The sequence below is a fragment of the Heptranchias perlo genome, chromosome 3, assembly GCF_035084215.1.
Source record: "Heptranchias perlo isolate sHepPer1 chromosome 3, sHepPer1.hap1, whole genome shotgun sequence".
In the NCBI taxonomy this organism is placed as follows: Eukaryota; Metazoa; Chordata; class Chondrichthyes; order Hexanchiformes; family Hexanchidae; genus Heptranchias; species Heptranchias perlo.
Window position 1 is genome coordinate 47,235,894 of NC_090327.1, and position 18,030 is coordinate 47,253,923.

The window sequence follows — 18,030 nt, forward strand, 5'->3', positions numbered from 1 at the left end:
CAGAGGAGATAAGTCATCTTAAGAAAGGATTAACTCCCAGCCACAAAAGTCAAAATGGTACCAGAGGTAAAGTTGCATAGTTGCCACCAGCAGCACTTTTCATCGGGCCCTCTTTTTTTCTGGCCATAGGTGGACTAAGCTCTTAGTCCATTTTTACTTTTTCCTAACTCTGGGAAAGGTCTATGGTCAGTGTGATGGAGTCACAAACACAACTTTGCAGTAACTGCATGTGCACAAGATTACAAATGTGCATGTGTTTTTGTGACTTTTTTGCAACTGTATATATGGGAATTATGGATTTGCACCATTGTTTGGCTTTTGTCAAATCTAGCTCACATTATAAACAGTACCAACACTTGTTCCAAGGTGGTTCCTACAGTAAATATGATATTAATCACATGGGTTGTGCCCAGTTGTAATATAATGTTGTAATATAAATGCCATAATAAACGTACCGTGAGAGAGTGAAGAAAGGACAGAAGCAAATGGTTGAATACAGTACACAGTTACAAAATAATGATGTTATGTAGCAGTTCAAGAAGTTAAAAGACAAAAACTAACTATCAGTACTCCTTTTCAAAAAAATTAAACCTGAATAAACAAAGGGGGTTTCTCTGATGGCTCAGCCAGTTTTACCCATCAGTAGCTGAGCCATATAGACAGGAAGATCCAAGGTTTAATCCTGTGTCTGCGATGAATTAGTTGATCTCAGTTGTGGAGCTACATTTGGCCACAGTGCCCTGAATTATGTAGGAGAAAATGGGTCAGAGATCATGTAATGTCCCGTGGTCGAATGAGGCTCACACATAAATCATGGCTACTTGGTGGAGGAACCAGAGTGTGACTGGCATCTGTGGAAGCATAGCCCACAAAGGAGTGAACATTTTCAATAGAGGATGGGAAGAAAAAAAAGAGCGAGACAAAAACAACTACATTTTAGTTTTTATCTATCCATTATTCATTTTTTTCAAAAAACATATAATGCTGTTGTCATAGAGTACTCCTCAATAAAAGAGAGCTCCTATATATTTTAAATTATTATGTTCCAAAACTATTTTAAATATACATTAAACATTTTTGGAGTTGCCATTTTGTGGAGTTTTCTTAGTTCTAGGGAAATTGGGAGCCCTGAGGAGTGACATCACAATACCTTGTCTAATTTTTTTTTATTCGTTCATGGGATGTGGGCGTCGCTGGCGAGGCCGGCATTTATTGCCCATCCCTAATTGCCCTTGAGAAGGTGGTGGTGAGCCGCCTTCTTGAACCGCTACAGTCCGTGTGGTGAAGGTTCTCCCACAGTGCTGTTAGGAAGGGAGTTCCAGGATTTTGACCCAGCGACGATGAAGGAACGGCAATATATTTCCAAGTTGGGATGGTGTGTGACTTGGAGGGGAACGTGCAAGTGGTGTTGTTCCCATGTTCCTGCTCTCTTTGTCCTTCTAGGTGGTAGAGGTCGTGGGTTTGGGACCACTACCATCTTCCTTTGTGCTAGGTATGACTCGCCACTGGAGAGTTTTCCCCCTGATTCCCATTTACTTCAATTTTACTAGGGCGCCTTGGTGCCACACTCGGTCAAATGCTGCCTTGATGTCAAGGGCAGTTACTCTCACCTCACCTCTGGAATTCAGCTCTTTTGTCCGTGTTTGGACCAAGGCTGTAATGAGGTCTGGAGCTGAGTGGTCCTGGCGGAACCCAAACTGAGCATCAGTGAGCAGGTTATTGGTGAGTAAGTGCCTCTTGATAGCACTGTCGACGAAAATATTCCCAGCACTCCAACTGTTAGTGTATTTGATGGAACGTGTCTCAACTATTGCAAGATCTATAAGCGCTGACAGCATTCTAAGGCTGTTTTAAATTGAAAATTTATAGTGTAATATTCATGAAATTCCCAAAATAGGTCTTAATCTATAGTTACTGAGGCTTGAAAACTTGCCCAGATTCTTTGTTTAAAAATAACTGAAGTGAAGTCAGATGTATTTTGATCGGAATGTGTGTAACAAAAGTGCCACTGGCTTTAGAGGCTGTTCAGTGAATTGAATGTGTGACTGAAGAACCAATATGTGATTGTAGCCGGAGAGTAGTACTACTTAACAAATACTGACATCACATGGCTCCCTATGTTACCAAATGCATTCTGTATCATAATGCCGCAAAAATATTTCTTTGGTAACCCTCAGGGCAATATTGATGCACTATAGTCCTGTAAAGCAATTAATTATGGCTCCACAGTTCTGTTGCATTAAATGTTTAGAAATTTCACGGCTCTAATATTCATATTTGAAAGTATATAATTATATGTTTTAACTGAAAAATATTGGTTTTAATGCCAATGTATAATTCAATTTTGAAATACTTTTTTTTAAATGATGAAAGATATAGCATAATGATGTATCTCAAATACGTGGGTGCATTTGCTTTAATGCAAAAAAATAACATTTTTACAGCAGCAACTTCTCAGCCTCCTCCTTCTTGGAAAAGTACTGAAGAACCAAAGTCCCAGGCAGCAAATGAAGCTATCCATGCAGAGCCATTTCAGAGGCCCAAATCAAGCATACTAATAGAACCAGCAACAAATGAAGAAGAAGCTGGATTTAAGTAAGTAGCACTCAGCTAACACGCATTAACACCTTGATATGCACAAGTGTTCGAGATGCCATTAAATTTCTTCATCTTATTCTTTAATATTTTTTAATAAAGTACATAGTTAGCCGATATAAAGCTAAAATGATAGTTGTACTAGAAACATGCCCGAGTGAAACATAGAAACATAGAAAATAGGAGCAAGAGTAGGCCATTCAGCCCTTCGGGCCTGCTCCGCCATTCAAAATGATCGTGGCTGATCGTCTAACTCAGTACCCTGTTCCCATTTTTTCCCCATATCCCTTGATCCATTTAGCGTTAAGAAATATATCTATCTCCTTCGTGAATACATCTAATGACTTGGCCTCCACTGCCTTCTGTGGTACAGAATTCCACAGGTTCACCACCCTCTGAGTGAAGAAATTTCTCCTCATCTCGGTTCTAAATGGCATACCCCGTATCATGAGACTGTGACCCTTGGTTCTGGACTCCCCAGCCATCGGGAACATCCCCCCTGCATCTAGTCTGTCTAGTCCTGTTAAAATGTTATATGTTTCGACGAGATCACCTCTCATTCTTCTAAATTCTAGTGAATATAGGCCTTGTCTATCGAATCTCTCCTCATACGTCAGTCCTGCCATCTCAGGAATCAGTCTGGTAAACCTTCATTTCACTCCCTCCATGGCAAGGACATCCTTCCTCAGATAAAGAGACCAAAACTGCACACAATACTCCAGATGTGGTCTCACACCAAGGCCCTGTATAACTGCAGTAAGACATCCCTGTTCCTGTACTCAAATCCTTTTGCAATGAAGGCCAACATACCATTTGCCTTCCTAACTGCTTGTTGCACCTGAATGCTCGCTTTCAGTGACTGGTGTACAAGGACGCCCAGGTCTCATTGCACCTCCTCTTTTCCCACTCTATCACCATTCAGATAATAATCTGCCTTTCTGTTTTTACGACCAAAGTGGATAACCTCACATTTATCCATGTTATACTGCATCTGCCATGTTCTTGCCCACTCACCCAACTTGTCTAAATCACATTGGAGCCTCTTTGCATCCTCCTCACAGCTCACATTCCACCCCAGCTTTGTGTCGTCTGCAAACTTGGAAATGTTACATTCAGTTCCCTCATCCAAATCATTGAGATATTTGGAAATGGCTGGGGCCCAAGCACTGATCCCTGCGGTACCCCACTAGTCACTGCCTGCCACCCAGAAAAAGACCCGTTTATTCCTACTCTCTGTTTCCTGTCTGTCAACCAATTCTCAATCCATGCCAGTATATTCCCCCCAATCCCATGTGCTTTAATTGTGCACACTAACCTCTTGTGTGGGACCTTATCAAAAGCCTTCTGAAAATCCAAATACACCACATCCACTAGTTCTCCCCTTTCTATTCTACTAGTTACATCCTCAAAAAACTCCAGTAGATTTGTTAAGCATGATTTCCCTTTCATAAACCCATGCTGACTTTGTCCAATCCCGTTAATGCCCTCCAAGTATTCTGTAATCACATCTTTTATAATAGACTCTAGCATTTTCCCCACTACTGATGTTAGGCTAACTGGTCTGTAATTCCCTGTTTTTTCTCTCCCTCCTTTTTTAAATAGTGGGGTTACATTTGCCACCCTCCAATCTGTAGAAACTGTTTCAGAGTCTATAGAATTTTGGAAGATGATCACCAATGCATCCACTAAATAGCTTTGTCATTGCACAGTTCCTGGAAGTCTTAGTTCATAGGTTAAAGTTGCATGTGATTTGACATAATTGTCACTATATTGTTAATCTGTAGGACTAGCTGATCTGGTAAATATAAAAATTTACACCGAGACCACGAGGTGCTACTATTCAATTTGCCATTGCGATTTGTTGTTGGAATAATGGAAATGGAACTTTAATCTGTGTCTGGCCTTTGCAATACTCACCTGGAAATGTTCAATACTGATGGATTGCAAACACTTTCTATTCATTGACATTGATATTCCTCACCTTGATCACAAAATAAAACAAAGATAATTTTGATGTGTTAAAGCAGGAATAACTGTTCTGTTTCATAACTAATTAAACATAGGTTAAGGGTCCACTAGAAAATAAATAATATCTTGACAGTGATGAAATATTTCATGCTGTTTTTAAGTAGATGTGAATTCTGATTTCCATTTTCTGGATGTTGAGATTTGAGTTTCTTTGCAATATGATAGATTTTATTGGTAGCTTAAGTGCTATCGGTCACAACAGCTGTCTCTGCACTTACATAGAACAGATTAGGTGGTGGATGAAGATGCAAATAATCCTAACTGGGAAATTCAGAAAAGTCCCAATTGACCTAAATTGGCTTGATTCAGATTCAAAAATATCTTCAGCTACATTTCCTTTTACACCAATGAGTGAACTGAATGCACTATCATTGAGTAGCTAGGCTGTGTGAAATCAAAGAAAGAGGATTTTGTTTTGGTCTAATTGTACTACACCATGAAGTAACCATCCTCCAAATATTGGGCCCTATTTAATACTTTGCTGTGTGCTGGTTGTAATTTTAGTGCCATCTGCATCAACACTATGCTGTCACCTGGATAGATTCATTATTATTTTGCGTGGCAGAGTGTGTTAATGGGACACCAATGCACATTTTGGCATAAAAAGCTATGAAAGTCACATCTGGTGGGTCTATCCTACCGGTGGTAAAGGCGCACCCAGGGATAGTGATGGAGGAGACTGATATGTTGGCTAATATGATTCTGTGAATATAACCATGTTAGGCTAATGCTTGACTAGTCTGTGGAACAGCTGTTCCAACTTAGGCACCAGCTCCCAGATATTAGTGAGGAAAACTTTGCAGGGTCGACTGAGCAGAGATTGCCTTAGTCTCATCCTGATACAGTGTCTGGGTCTTTTCTGATAGGTCCATCTGATTTTTTTCTTATTAACTGAACTTTCCGCTGTATGTGTACAACAGGGCGGCATACAGGTAGGGGTGGAAGGCTGCCTTCCGTAAGGTTTTTGTGACAAACTGAAGGCTTTCATGGTTATTTTTCTTGATGCTAACCCACAAATCACAAGTAATCGACTCTGATGGGGATCAATTATCTGCAAACGGTTCCCCGTTGGCTTCCCAAGAAGCTGAAGACTTCTGGGCCCATTTTATCACTGGGCCCTTCCTGGGCCTCCTCTGCCACATCAAAGTGGCATGATGTCACTCTGATATTCCACACAGCTCATCAGGGCAGCCACCGCTGAAGCACCCGACCCCCATGGCCTGGTCCATGTAATTTGGGATGGGATCTGGACCTTTCTGTTCGAGTAACCTTAGGGTCAGTTCCACCACTCTACAGCCAGCAGAACACCGCAGTGGTATTCTGGGGCCACGCTCCATTCATCAAAACCTCCAACTTATCCAAATGCAGGCACTCTTGTCCTGCCCCTCACTAAGTCTCGCTCACGAATTAGCCACTTCCTTACTAACTTACACGAGCTATCCGTCTCCCAACAAATTAAATTTAAAATCCTTCTGGTTATCTTCAAATCCTCAAGTGCCTTTCCCCACCTTATCTCTGAAAACACCTCCAGCCTTATATCCCCTCCCTCACTCTTCGGTCTTCAGACTTTGGTCATTTGTGACTTTTCCCCTCCCTTCCTCCACCAATGGTGGCAGAGTCTTCAGCTGCCTCAGTCCCTCTTTCTGGAACACCCTCCCAAACACTTTCATCTCTTCTTCTTTAAAAACCTTCTCAAAACCCATCTATTTTGGCCGAGCTTTTAATCTCTCCTTCCAAGGCTCAGAATCTGTTCCTTTAACCTTTATCAATTTCTGAAGCACCGTGGGAGCTTTTGGCATTAAAATTGATAGAGGATTGATTCTCAGATCAGGCACTGCGAATGAGAAGCAGCATTTGCAGGGAGCATCAGTCGGAAAAATACAAGCCTGGAATTCCTCATTTTCCATCTATTAATTTAAATGGCCAAAAGAATCACAGGCCACAGGCCACATGATTTTCCAATTAGAGCTACCTACACTGCTCATTCCTAGAAGCACCAAATCGGGGAATTGGGAAGCTAGGAAAAGGTGGAGGGGTAGCTCTGTTAATTATGAATGCAGCTCCAACAACACTCAAGAAGCTCAACACCATCCAGGCAAAGCAGCCCGCTTGATTGGCACCCCATCTACCACCCTAAACATTCACTCCCTTCACCACTGGCGCACAGTGGCTGCAGTGTGTACCATCCACAGGATGCACTGCAGCAACTCGCCAAGGCTTCTTCGACAGCACCTCCCCAACCCGTGACCTCTACCACCTAGAAGGAAAAAAGCAGCAGGTACATGGGAACAACACCTCCTGCATGTTCCCCTCCAAGTCACACACCATCCCGACTTGGAGATATATCGCCGTTCCTTCATCATCGCCGAGTCAAAATCCTGGAACTCCCTTCCTAACAGCACTGTGGGAGAACCTTCACCACACGGACTGCAGCGGTTCAAGAAGGCAGCTCACCACCACCTTCTCAAGGGCAATTAGGGATGGGCAATAAATGCTGGCCTTGCCAGTGACGCCCACATCCCGTGAATGAGTAAAAAGAAATTAAGGATGACACGGGTATAATAGAGAGAAATGACCTTAGTTCTAAAGACCAAGATGTGAAATCAGTTTGGGTGGAGATAAGAAATAGTAAAGGCAAGAAGTCACTTGTGGGAGTAGTTTATAGGCCCTCGAACTGTAATCACACTGTAGGACAGGGTATACAGGAAGAAATAATGGGGACTTGTGAGAAAGGAACAGCGATAATCATGGGTGATTTTAATCTACATATAGATTGGAAGAATCTGATTGGCAAAGGTAGCCTGGAAGATGAGTTCATAGACTGCTTTCGGGACAGTTTCTTAGAGCAGCACATTCTAGAACCAACCAGTGAGCAGGCTATTCTAGATGTGGGAATGTGTAATGAGACTGGATTAATTAATGACTTCATTGTAAAGGAGCCTCTAGGTAGCAGTGATCACAATATGATTGAATTTCGCATTCAGTTTGAGGGAGAGAAGAGTAAGTCTAAGACTAGTGTTTTAACTTAAATAAGGGCAATTACGAGGGCATGAATACAGAGCTGGCTAAAGTGAACTGGGAACTTAATGATGCAGTGGCAGACATTTAATGAGATATTTCATAACACTCAGCAAAGATACATTCCAGTGAGAAAGAAAGACTCTAGGGGAAGGACGTACCATCTGTGGCTAACTAAGAAAGTTAAAGATAGTATGAAATTGAAAGAAAAGGCATACAATTCCGCAAAGATTAGTGGCAGGTCAGAAGATTGGACAGAATATAAAAGACAGCAAAGAATGACTAAAAGAATAATAAGGAGGGAGAAATTAGAGTACGAGAGAAAGCTAGCTAAAAATAAAAAAACAGATTGTAAGTGTTTCTACAGGTATTTAAAAAGGAAAAGTGTAAGTAAAGTGAGCGTTGGTCATCTAGAGAGTGAGTCTGGGGAATTAATAATGGAGAATAAGGAAATGGTGGATGAATTGAACAGATATTTTGCATCTGTCTTCACTGTAGAGGATACAAATAACATGCCAGAAATAATTGTGAATCAAGAGGTGAAAGGGAGGGAGGAACTTAAAACATTTATAATCACCAGGGAAAGGGTTTTGAAAAAAATATTAGAACTAAAAGCTGACAAGTCCCCAGGTCCTGACGGACTTCATCCTAGGGTCTTAAAAGAAGTGACTGCAGAGATAGTAAATACATTGGTATTAATTTTCCAAAATTCCCCAGATTCTGGGATGGTCCCATCAGATTGGAAAATAGCGAATGTAACTCTTCTTTTCAAGAAAGGACGGAGACAGAAAGCAGGAAACTACAGGCCAGTTAGTTTAGCATCTGTCAAAGAGAAAATGCTAGAATCTATTATTAAGGAGGTAATAGAAGGGCACTTAGAAAATCTCAATGCAATCAGGCAGTGTCAACATGGCTTTCTGAAAGGGAAGTCGTGTTTGACTAATTTATTAGAGTTCTTTGAGGTAGTAACAAGCAATATGGATAAAGGGGATCCTGTGGATGTGGTGTACTTGGATTTCCAGAAGGCTTTTGGTAAGGTGCCATATCAAAGGCTCCTACACAAAATAAGAGCTCACGGTGTAGGGGGTAACATATTAGCATGGATAAAGGATTGGTTAGCTAACAGGAAACAGAGAGTAGGCATAAATGGGTCATTTTTAGGTTCGCAAGATGTAACAAGTGGAGTGCCACAGGGATCAATGCTTGGGCCTCAACTATTTACAATCTATATCAATGACTTGGATGAAGGGACTGAATGTATGGTAGCTAAATTTGCTGATGACACAAAGATAGGTAGGAAAGTAAGTTGTGAAGAGGACATAAGGGGGGCGCTTTTCGGATGGCGAAGCAGGTGCATTGGTGGCGGGGGGGCTCGTAAAATGGCGGATTCTTGGAGCGGGTTCAGAGCCTGGCTCCAACCCGCTGACATTCGGGTTCCCCAGTGATGCGTTCGGGTGTGTGCGCACCTCCCGAATGCAGGACTCCCACCGGCGATTAAAGCCGGCAGATAGGCAGATAGTTGAGGTACTTGATAGACCTCATTGACAGGAGATTTTGGTAGAGGTGCAATTTTGAAGGATCCTCAGCATGTTTTCCATGCTGGGAAACACTCCCTGTTGTAGCAGACAGCCAACAGCCAGTGGGAGATGCAAAGGATTATTTGACAGGTGGGGGGAATACCTCATTTATTGCAGCAGGGCAATCTGTCACTTCAGACAAAATTTTGGCCGCAAGATCTTTGTGTTTCCACTCAAAATTCTTAATTTATACCCAAAACTCTGCTGTGTAAACATATTTACCTACTTTGCGGACCCCCTCAAACTCACACCGTCAGGATGGGGGGCACCATAGCTGCATTCATCACTTCATCCGAGGATGAGCAACATCACCAGCCTCACCAGGCATGCCATCCACCTCCGCCACGTGGAGCTCCACAACACACTGCTGCACCACAGGCACTAGCACGGAGGGCAACAACAGAGAGAGCAACGTCGCAGGAGGCACTACCCTCGTACCAGGGTCTACAGACCGAGGCTCAGCTTCCTGGACCTCTCTGAGGAGCAGTGCATACGGAGGCTCGGTCGCAGGTAGTCGCGGACATCTGCAGCCTCCTTCATGCCGAGCTGTTCCTGGCTGGCCTGAGCAGCATTTCCTTACCTGTCGCTGTCAAAGTCACCACTGCCCTCAACTTCTTCACCTCCGAATCGTTCCTGGGTGCCACCGGGGACATCGCCGGAGTCTCTCAGTCGTCTGCACAGAAGTGCATAAGGCAGGTCACCGACGGCTTGTTTCGCAAGGCCTCACACTACGCCAACTTCCCCAAGGATGACCTCAGCCAGACGGAGAGGGCAGTGGGATTCCACGCTGTGGCTGGCTTCCCATGGGTGCAGGGTGTAATCAATTGCACCCATATAGCAATACGAGCACCTCCATACAAACCAGGAAGGGCTATCACTCCATCAACACTCAGCTCATCTGTGACCACCACAAGAGATTCCTTCACGTGTACACCAGATTCCCTGGCAGCTGCCACGATTCCTTCATTCCCTGGCTGCTGCCCCTCAATCATACTCCTTTTCATGGATGGCCCCAGGGATCAGCATCTGGGTCCAGCTGAGCAGAGCCCGGAGAAGAGTGCTCCCACCGACACGGACTCTCCACAATGGCCCCTGCCACCAGTATCTGCTCGTGCTCACATGTGTGCGGTGACTCACCATGTGCAACCCCAACTAAGTGAGGGCGGGGACCCACCGAGGTGTGTGTATCTGTGCTGGTGGATGGCTCGCTCAGATGTGACGGTGTCCCCTCAGAGGCCGGCAGGTCCTCTGAGGAATCACCCTCCGCCATCACGGCAGTCACTGAAGGCCCTGTAAGAGAAAAGAAGGCAATATTAAGCATGATGACAGATGTTGAGGTACTGAAGATGGCAAGGCATGTTAACAACAATTGTTATTGTGTGGGCTGAATGTTAAAGTTCTGTCACCAGCCGTTTGTTGGGTGCCAGTCTCGGCGTCCCCGAGGGACAGGCATTCGAGGGTGCGGCTCAGTTCCAGTGCCTCCTGCTCAGCGTCTGTGAAGACGATTAGATGTGGCGGCCCCCTCCAGTCCTTGTCCTCTCCCATGCAGTCTGGGCTCTCTTCTATAAGGGGAGAAAGTAGAGAGGCATGCGTGAGTGATGGTGATATGGCCAACCATTGAATGCATTGATTTGGGTGCGGCTGACCGTGAAAGAGATGCATCAGAGGGCGAGTATGAGACAGAGCCATGTCATTGTATGAGGATTGGATTGAGTGGTACTGGTGGGATGAGTACTGGGGAGGTGAGGAAGTAGGAACATAGGAACAGGAGTAGGCCATTCAGCCCCTCGTGCCTGCTCCACCATTTGATAAGATCATGGCTGATCTGTGATCGAGCTCCATATACCTGCCTTTGGCCCATATCCCTTAATACCTTTTGTTGCCAAAAAGCTATCTATCTCACATTTAAATTTAGCAATTGAGCTAGTATCAATTGCCATTTGCAGAAGAGAGTCCAAAACTTCTACCACCCTTTGTGTGTAGAAATGTTTTCTAATCTCAATCCTGAAAGGTCTGGCTCTAATTTTTAGACTGTGTCCCCAACCAGTGGAAATAGTTTCTCTCTATCCACCCTATCCGTTCCCCTTAATATCTTATAAACTTCGATCAGATCACCCCTTAACCTTCGAAACTCTAGAGAATACAACCCCAATTTGTGTAATCTCTCCTCGTAACTTAATCCTTGAAGTCCGGGTATCATTCTAGTAAACCAATGCTGCACTCCCTCCAAGGCAAATATGTCCTTCCGAAGGTGCGGTGCCCAGAACTGCTCACAGTACTCTAGGTGCGTTCCAACCAGGGTTTTGTATAGCTGCAACATAACTTCTGCCCCCTTGCACTCCAGTCCCCTAGATATAAAGGCCAGCATTCCATTAACCTTATTGATTATTTTCTGCACCTGTTCATGACACTTCAATGATCTATGTACCTGAACCCCTAAGTCCCTTTGGACATCCATTGTTTTTAACTTTTTACCATTTAGAAAGTACCCTGTTCTATCCTTTTTTGATCCAAAGTGGATGACCTCACATTTGCCTACATTGAATTCCATTTGACACAGTTTTGCCCAATCACCTAATCTATCAATATCCCTTTGTAATTTTATGTTTCCATCTACACTGCTTACAATGCCACCAATCTTTGTGTCATCTGCAAACTTAGATATGAGACTTTCTATGCCTTCATCTAAGTCGTTAATAAATATTGTGAATAATTGAGGCCCCAAGACAGATCCCTGCGGGACTCCACTAGTCACATCCTGCCAATGTGAATACTTACCCATTATCCCTACTCGCTCAGCCAATTTCTTAACCGATTCCATGGGCTTCTAACTTAGCGAACAGTCTCTTATGTGGGACCTTATCAAATGCCTTCTGGAAATCCATATAAATAACATCCATTGACATTCCCCTGTCCACTTTAGTCACCACTTCAAAAAATTCAATCAGGTTTGTCAGGCACGACCTACCTTTCACAAATCCATGCTGGCTCTCTCTGATTAACTGAAAATTCTCGAGTTGTTCAGTCACCCTATCCTTCATTATAAACTCCAACATTTTCCCCACAACAGATGTTAGGCTAACTGGTCTATAATTCCCCGGTTTCCCTCTCTCTCCTTTCTTAAAAAGCAGAGTGACATGTGCAATTTTCCAATCCAGAGGGACAGTTCCTGAATCTAGAGAACTTTGAAAGATTATAGTTAGGGCATCTGCAATGTGCTCACCTACTTCCTTTGAAACCCTGGGATGGAAACCATCTGGTCCTGGGGATTTGTCACTCTTTAGTGCTATTATTTTCTTCATTAGTGCTGCTTTACTTATGTTAATTTTATCGAGTCCCTGTCCCCAATTCAATATTAGTTTTCTTGGGATTTCCGGCATGCTATCCTCTTTTTCTACTGTAAATACTGACGCAAAGTAATTATTCAACATGTCTGCCATTTCCCAATTGTCAATGACAATATCTCCACTTTCAGTTTTTAAGGGGCCAACACTGCTCCTGACCAACCTCTTTTTCCTAATATAACCATAAAAGTTCTTCGTAGTGGTTTTGATATCCCTTGCAAGTTTCTTTTCATACTCTCTTTTTGTAGCTCTTACTATCTGTTTTGTGACCCTTTGTTGATCTTTGTATCTTTCCCATTCGCCAGGATATGTGCCATTTTTTGCCTTTTTGTCTGCCCTTTCCGTAGTCTTATACTGTCCCTTACCTCTAGTTGTCCATGGCTGTTTTTTTTGGCGAGTAGACTTCTTGCCCCTCAGGGGTATAAATCAGTTCTGTATCTCGTTAAATGTTTCTTTAAACATTTCCCACTGATCATCAGTCGTTTTACCCATTAACAGATTTGCCCAGTTTACTGTGGACAGTCTCTGTCTCATCCCATTGAAGTCGGCCTTACCCAAGTCTAGAATCTTCGCAGCTGATTCACTTTTTTCCCTTTCAAACACTACCTTGAACTCGATCATGTTATGATCACTATTGGATAGATGTTCACGCACAGTTAAGCTGTTAACTAAATCTGGTTCATTATTCATTACTAAATCTAGTATGGCTTGCCCCCTTGTTGCCTCGAGGACATATTGCTGTAGAAAACTATCCCGGACACACTCAAGAAATTCACTACCTTTCTGACAGTTGCTAGTCTGCTTTTCCCAATCTATGTGAAGGTTAAAGTCCCCCATTAAGACCACTATGCCTTTGTTACACGCTTGTCTAATCTCTGCATTTATAGAATCTAGCACTTCGGAGCTGCTGCCAGGGGTCCTATACACAACTCCCACTATAGTCGTAGATCCTTTCCTATTTCTCAATTCAACCCATAAGGTCTCTGTTGGCTGCTTACCTCTCATTATATCCTCCTTTATCATTGAAGTGATTTCATCCCTAATCATTAAGGCTACTCCCCCCCCTCTTCCATTTTCCCTATCTCTCCTGTAGACCTTATAACCCGGTATATTTAGTTCCCAATCCTGACCATCCTGCAGCCAAGTCTCAGTAATAGCTATCATGTCATACCCTCCAATTTAAATTTGAACCTGTAGTTCATTTAATTTATTCCTTATACTTCATGCATTTGTACATAGAACTCTTAGTTGGGCCACACACCCTAGCCTGACCTTCAGCTTTGATGCTGGGTTAATCGCCTTACGCCTTCTAGTTTTCACTTTATCTGTAGTGTCTAAAGTACACTTTCTTTCTGCTGCTCTAAGCTTTTCCCTTTCACTTGTTCTTGAACAACTGTTTGTACTATTTGTATTGTAGATTTCCCCTGGGTCTTCCCCTCTCTTGCTGCTCTCAACTTTATTCCCTTCTGACTCCCCGCTCAGGTTCCCATCCCCCTGCCGCTCTCATTTAAACCTTCCCCAACAGCACTAGCAAACATCCCTGCGAGGACATTGGTCCCGGTCCTGCTCGGGTGTAACCCGCCACACTTGTACAGGTCCCACCTTCCCCAGAACGGGTTCCAGTGTCCCAGGAATCTAAATCCCTCCCTCCTACACCATCCCTGCTGCCACGCATTCATCCTGTCTATTCACCTGTTCCTATACTCACTAGCACGTTGCACTGGTAGTAATCCTGAGATCACTACCTTTGAGGTCCTGCTTTTTAATTTATCTCCTAACTTCTTGAATTCACCTTGCAGGACCTCATCCCTTTTTTTACCTATGTCGTTGGTACCGATATGGACCACGACTACTGGCTGTTCACCCTCCCCCTCCAGAATGCCCTGCAGCCGTTCCGTGACATCCTTGACCCTAGCACCAGGGAGGCAACATACCATCCTGGAGTCACGTTTACGGCCGCAGAAACGCCTACCTGTTCCCCTTACAATTGAATCCCCTATCACTATAGCCCTGCCACTCTTCTTCCTCCCCTCCTGTGCAGCAGAGCCACCCGTGGTGCCACGAACTTGGCTCTTGCTGCTTTCCCCTGATAAGCCATCTCCCCCAACAGTATCCAAAGCAGAATATCTGTTTGAGAGGGAGATGGCCCCAGGGGACTCCTGCTCTACCTGCCTAGTCCTTTTACTCTGCCTGGCGGTCACCCATTTCCCTTCTGTCTGCGTAATCTTTACCTGCGGTGTGACCACCTCATTGAACGTGCTATCCATGATAGTCTCAGCATCGCGGATGCTCCACAGTGAATCCACCCACAGCTCTCGCTCCGAAATGCAGTTAGTCAGTAGCTGCAGCTGGACACACTTCCTGCACACATGGTCACCAGAGACACTGGTAGTGTCCATGACTTCCCACATAGTGCAGGAGGAGCATATCACGGGTGCGAGCTGTGCTGCCATGACTTGCCTTAGATTTACCTTGCATTCACCTCTCAGACTCTCCTCCCGCTCTCGGTCTCTCCTTTTATACTGTCCTCACCTCTCGGACTCTCCTGCCTCACCTGTGACATCGCACAGTAGTTTTCTCTTGTTGCAGGTCTGCTGCTGCTTTTATCCCCACTCTCAGTCTTCTGCTGCTCAGGTCCACCGCCGCTCTGCAGATAAAGTTAGGAAAAGCAAGGCAAAGCAGCACCTCCTTCCCCCACTTCACCGAACTCCACACTCACCAAACTCTGAGGTGATCACTCTGTGCTCCGCTGCACTCCGTGCTCAGTTAGCACTAACAGGCCCCCCTGTTGTGGTGAGTAAGTGCAGATAAGTTGAGGATGAGCTTTGAGTGGGTGTAGGAGTGATGTAATAGAGTAGTGTTGGCAGTGCAGAATGACTTGTGGGGTGGGGGCGACAATGTGGAAGACAGAGTGTAGGAGAATGAGTAAGTGTACTCACTTTGGCTGACCTAGTTAGGTCATTGAAGCGCTTCCTGCGCTGTATCCACGTGCGGGAGATGCTGCTGCTGCTGGTGACCTCCTCTGCCACCTTGAGCCAGGCCTTCTTGGTGGCAGAGGCAGGCCACTTCCTCCCGTCTGCCGGGTAGAAAATATCCCTCCTCCTCCTCATCCCACCCAGTCCATTCTGTAATTTTGGGTGTCTGCTCCAGGAGCAGCATTGGAGGACTGCCCTTTTAAATAGGGCTCCTCCAGCTGACAGCCTGTGATGCGGGTGCACAGTCCGCCCGCTGCGCAGGTTGACAATGGGAAACCCGGAAGCCAAGATAAGTGGCTTCATTTTACCCGCGATCACGTGGGGTACGGACGGATTTTACTGAGCGGGTTATCCACGTGCCCAATCGCCCCCCACCCCCCCCACCTCCATTGCCATCTCGCCTCCCTCGTAATATTGGGGTCAAGAAGTCTGAGAAGAGATATAGATAGGTTAAGTGAGTGGGCAAAAATTTGGCAGATGGAGTATAATGTGACAAAATGTGAACTTGTCCACTTTGGCAGGAGGAATAGAAAAGCAATGTATTATTTAAATGGAGAGAGATTGCAGAACTCTGAGGTACAGCAAGTGATTAGGAAGACAATTGGAATGTTGTCATTTGTTGCAAGGGGAATGGAATATAAAAGTAGAGATGTTTTGCTACAGTTGTACAGAGCATTGGTGAGACCACATCTAGAATACTGTGTGCAGTTTTGATCTCCTTATTTAAGAAAGGACATCATTGCTTTGGAGGCGGTTCAGAGAAGGTTCACTCGACTGATTCCTGGGATGAAGGGGTTATCTTATGAGGAAAGGTTGGACAAGTTGGGCCTGTATACATTGGAGTTTAGAAGAATAAGAGGTGATCTTATTGAAACATATAAGATCCTGAGGGGACTAGAAGGGGTTGATGCTGAGAGGATGTTTCCCCTTGTGAGAGAGACTAGAACTAGGGGCCACAGTTTAAAAATAAGAGGTCTCCCATTTAAGACGGAGATGAGGAGAATTTTTTCTCTCAGAGGGTCGTGAGTCTGTGAAACGCCTTCCTCAGAGAGCAGTGGAGGCAGCGTCATTGAATATTTTTAAGGCTGAGTTAGATAGATTCCTGATTAACAAGAGAGTCAAAGGTTATAGTAGGTAGATGGGAAAGTTGGGTTGAGGTCACAATCAGATCAGCCATGATCTTATCAAATGGCAAAGCAGGCTCGAGGGGACGAATGGCCTACTCCTGCTCTTAATTCGTATGTTCGTATGTTGAATCAACCCTCCTAAAAATGCAAGTCATTGTAATATAGGGTGAAATTTTCTGAGACCCTGCACCACTGTGGGGGTCTCACATGCAGCAGTCAGCTTATCAGATAATTGTAGGTACACTGCTCACGATTGTCTACCCAGTGATTTCAATGACTGGAAGATTACGGACAGTGCATTTTATGATAAGCCACCTGCTGTTTGCACAGGATCTCAGGAAATTTCACCCATATAGACTGGAGCATGTATATTGATACTCAGTTCAATGATGGGTAGCTTTTGATTCCCGGTAAGTTAAGCTTTTATTGTCTATGAAACGGAAGCATTTGTTAGATTTAAGTTTCCTGGCTCAGCTAAATCCAGTGTGGTACCTGCTGAAGTAGACTTGTGTGCATTGTTCCTTTTGATTCCAGAATAGCACATGCCTCGCTATACTGCCTGATAACTCCTCAGAGCCCCTGTTACAATACCTCTTGCAGATAGTTATAAAGCTAAATTTCAGTGAGCAGTCCTAAACTCCTGACAAAAAAAACATTAAATTTGGTCCATTGTTTCCCACTTTTAATTTGATCTTCCACTTTAAATCTTATTATTAATATCAGCTTCTTGAAGTATGACTACTTGTCTGTCAAGGACCCGAGGACGTTTGAATTGCTTACAGTAAGAGCTTAATTTAAATGTTGGCTTGCAATCAACAGAAATTAGTTTGCCAATAACAGATGGCAGGTATTCATTCAACACCTTGGGGTACTTATTTTAAATTATCAAAATCCAATTTACATTCCTTGATATTTAAAATCCTTTAAAATGTCTTTAGAAACTCAGCTAAACCCATACATTTCCTGTATTGTTGCTCCACGGCTATTAAATTGGGGAAATTCTGAATTTCTGTGGTTGCTTTTTCATTGGTTTTTAACCACTTGAAAAATAAATGATCTTTAGTTCATTAAAAAATTGCAGAATATTTGTTGTGTTGTTGGAAAGTATAATAAAGATACTTTGTTAACAACAGTAAAGTAATGTTACATGAATTAAATATCGGTTTGTAATGGGTATGAGGCTGGTTTTTTCCACTTCTAATGTAGGCAAATGTCACTGAGTGTTCTTTGTAACATAAGGCAATGAAGTGACCATCCATCACTGGATGGTGATGGCAGTATGTGTTGTGTCCTTTGAGCACTCACAGTACAAAGACGATTAAAAGATTTATGGTATATCACTATTAAAGTATTAAGAGAATTGCTA

At 43.8% G+C, this 18,030-nt stretch overlaps 1 protein-coding gene across 1 annotated transcript in view; it reads left to right on the forward strand.

The window, feature by feature from the left end:
• Positions 1 to 18,030, forward strand: part of LOC137308149 (cyclic nucleotide-gated channel beta-3-like) — a 194,398-nt gene that overhangs the window by 14,027 nt on the left and 162,341 nt on the right. Inside the window, 1 exon segment of the mRNA XM_067977037.1 lies at positions 2,445 to 2,595. Within this exon segment, the coding sequence (XP_067833138.1) occupies positions 2,445 to 2,595 (151 nt within the window).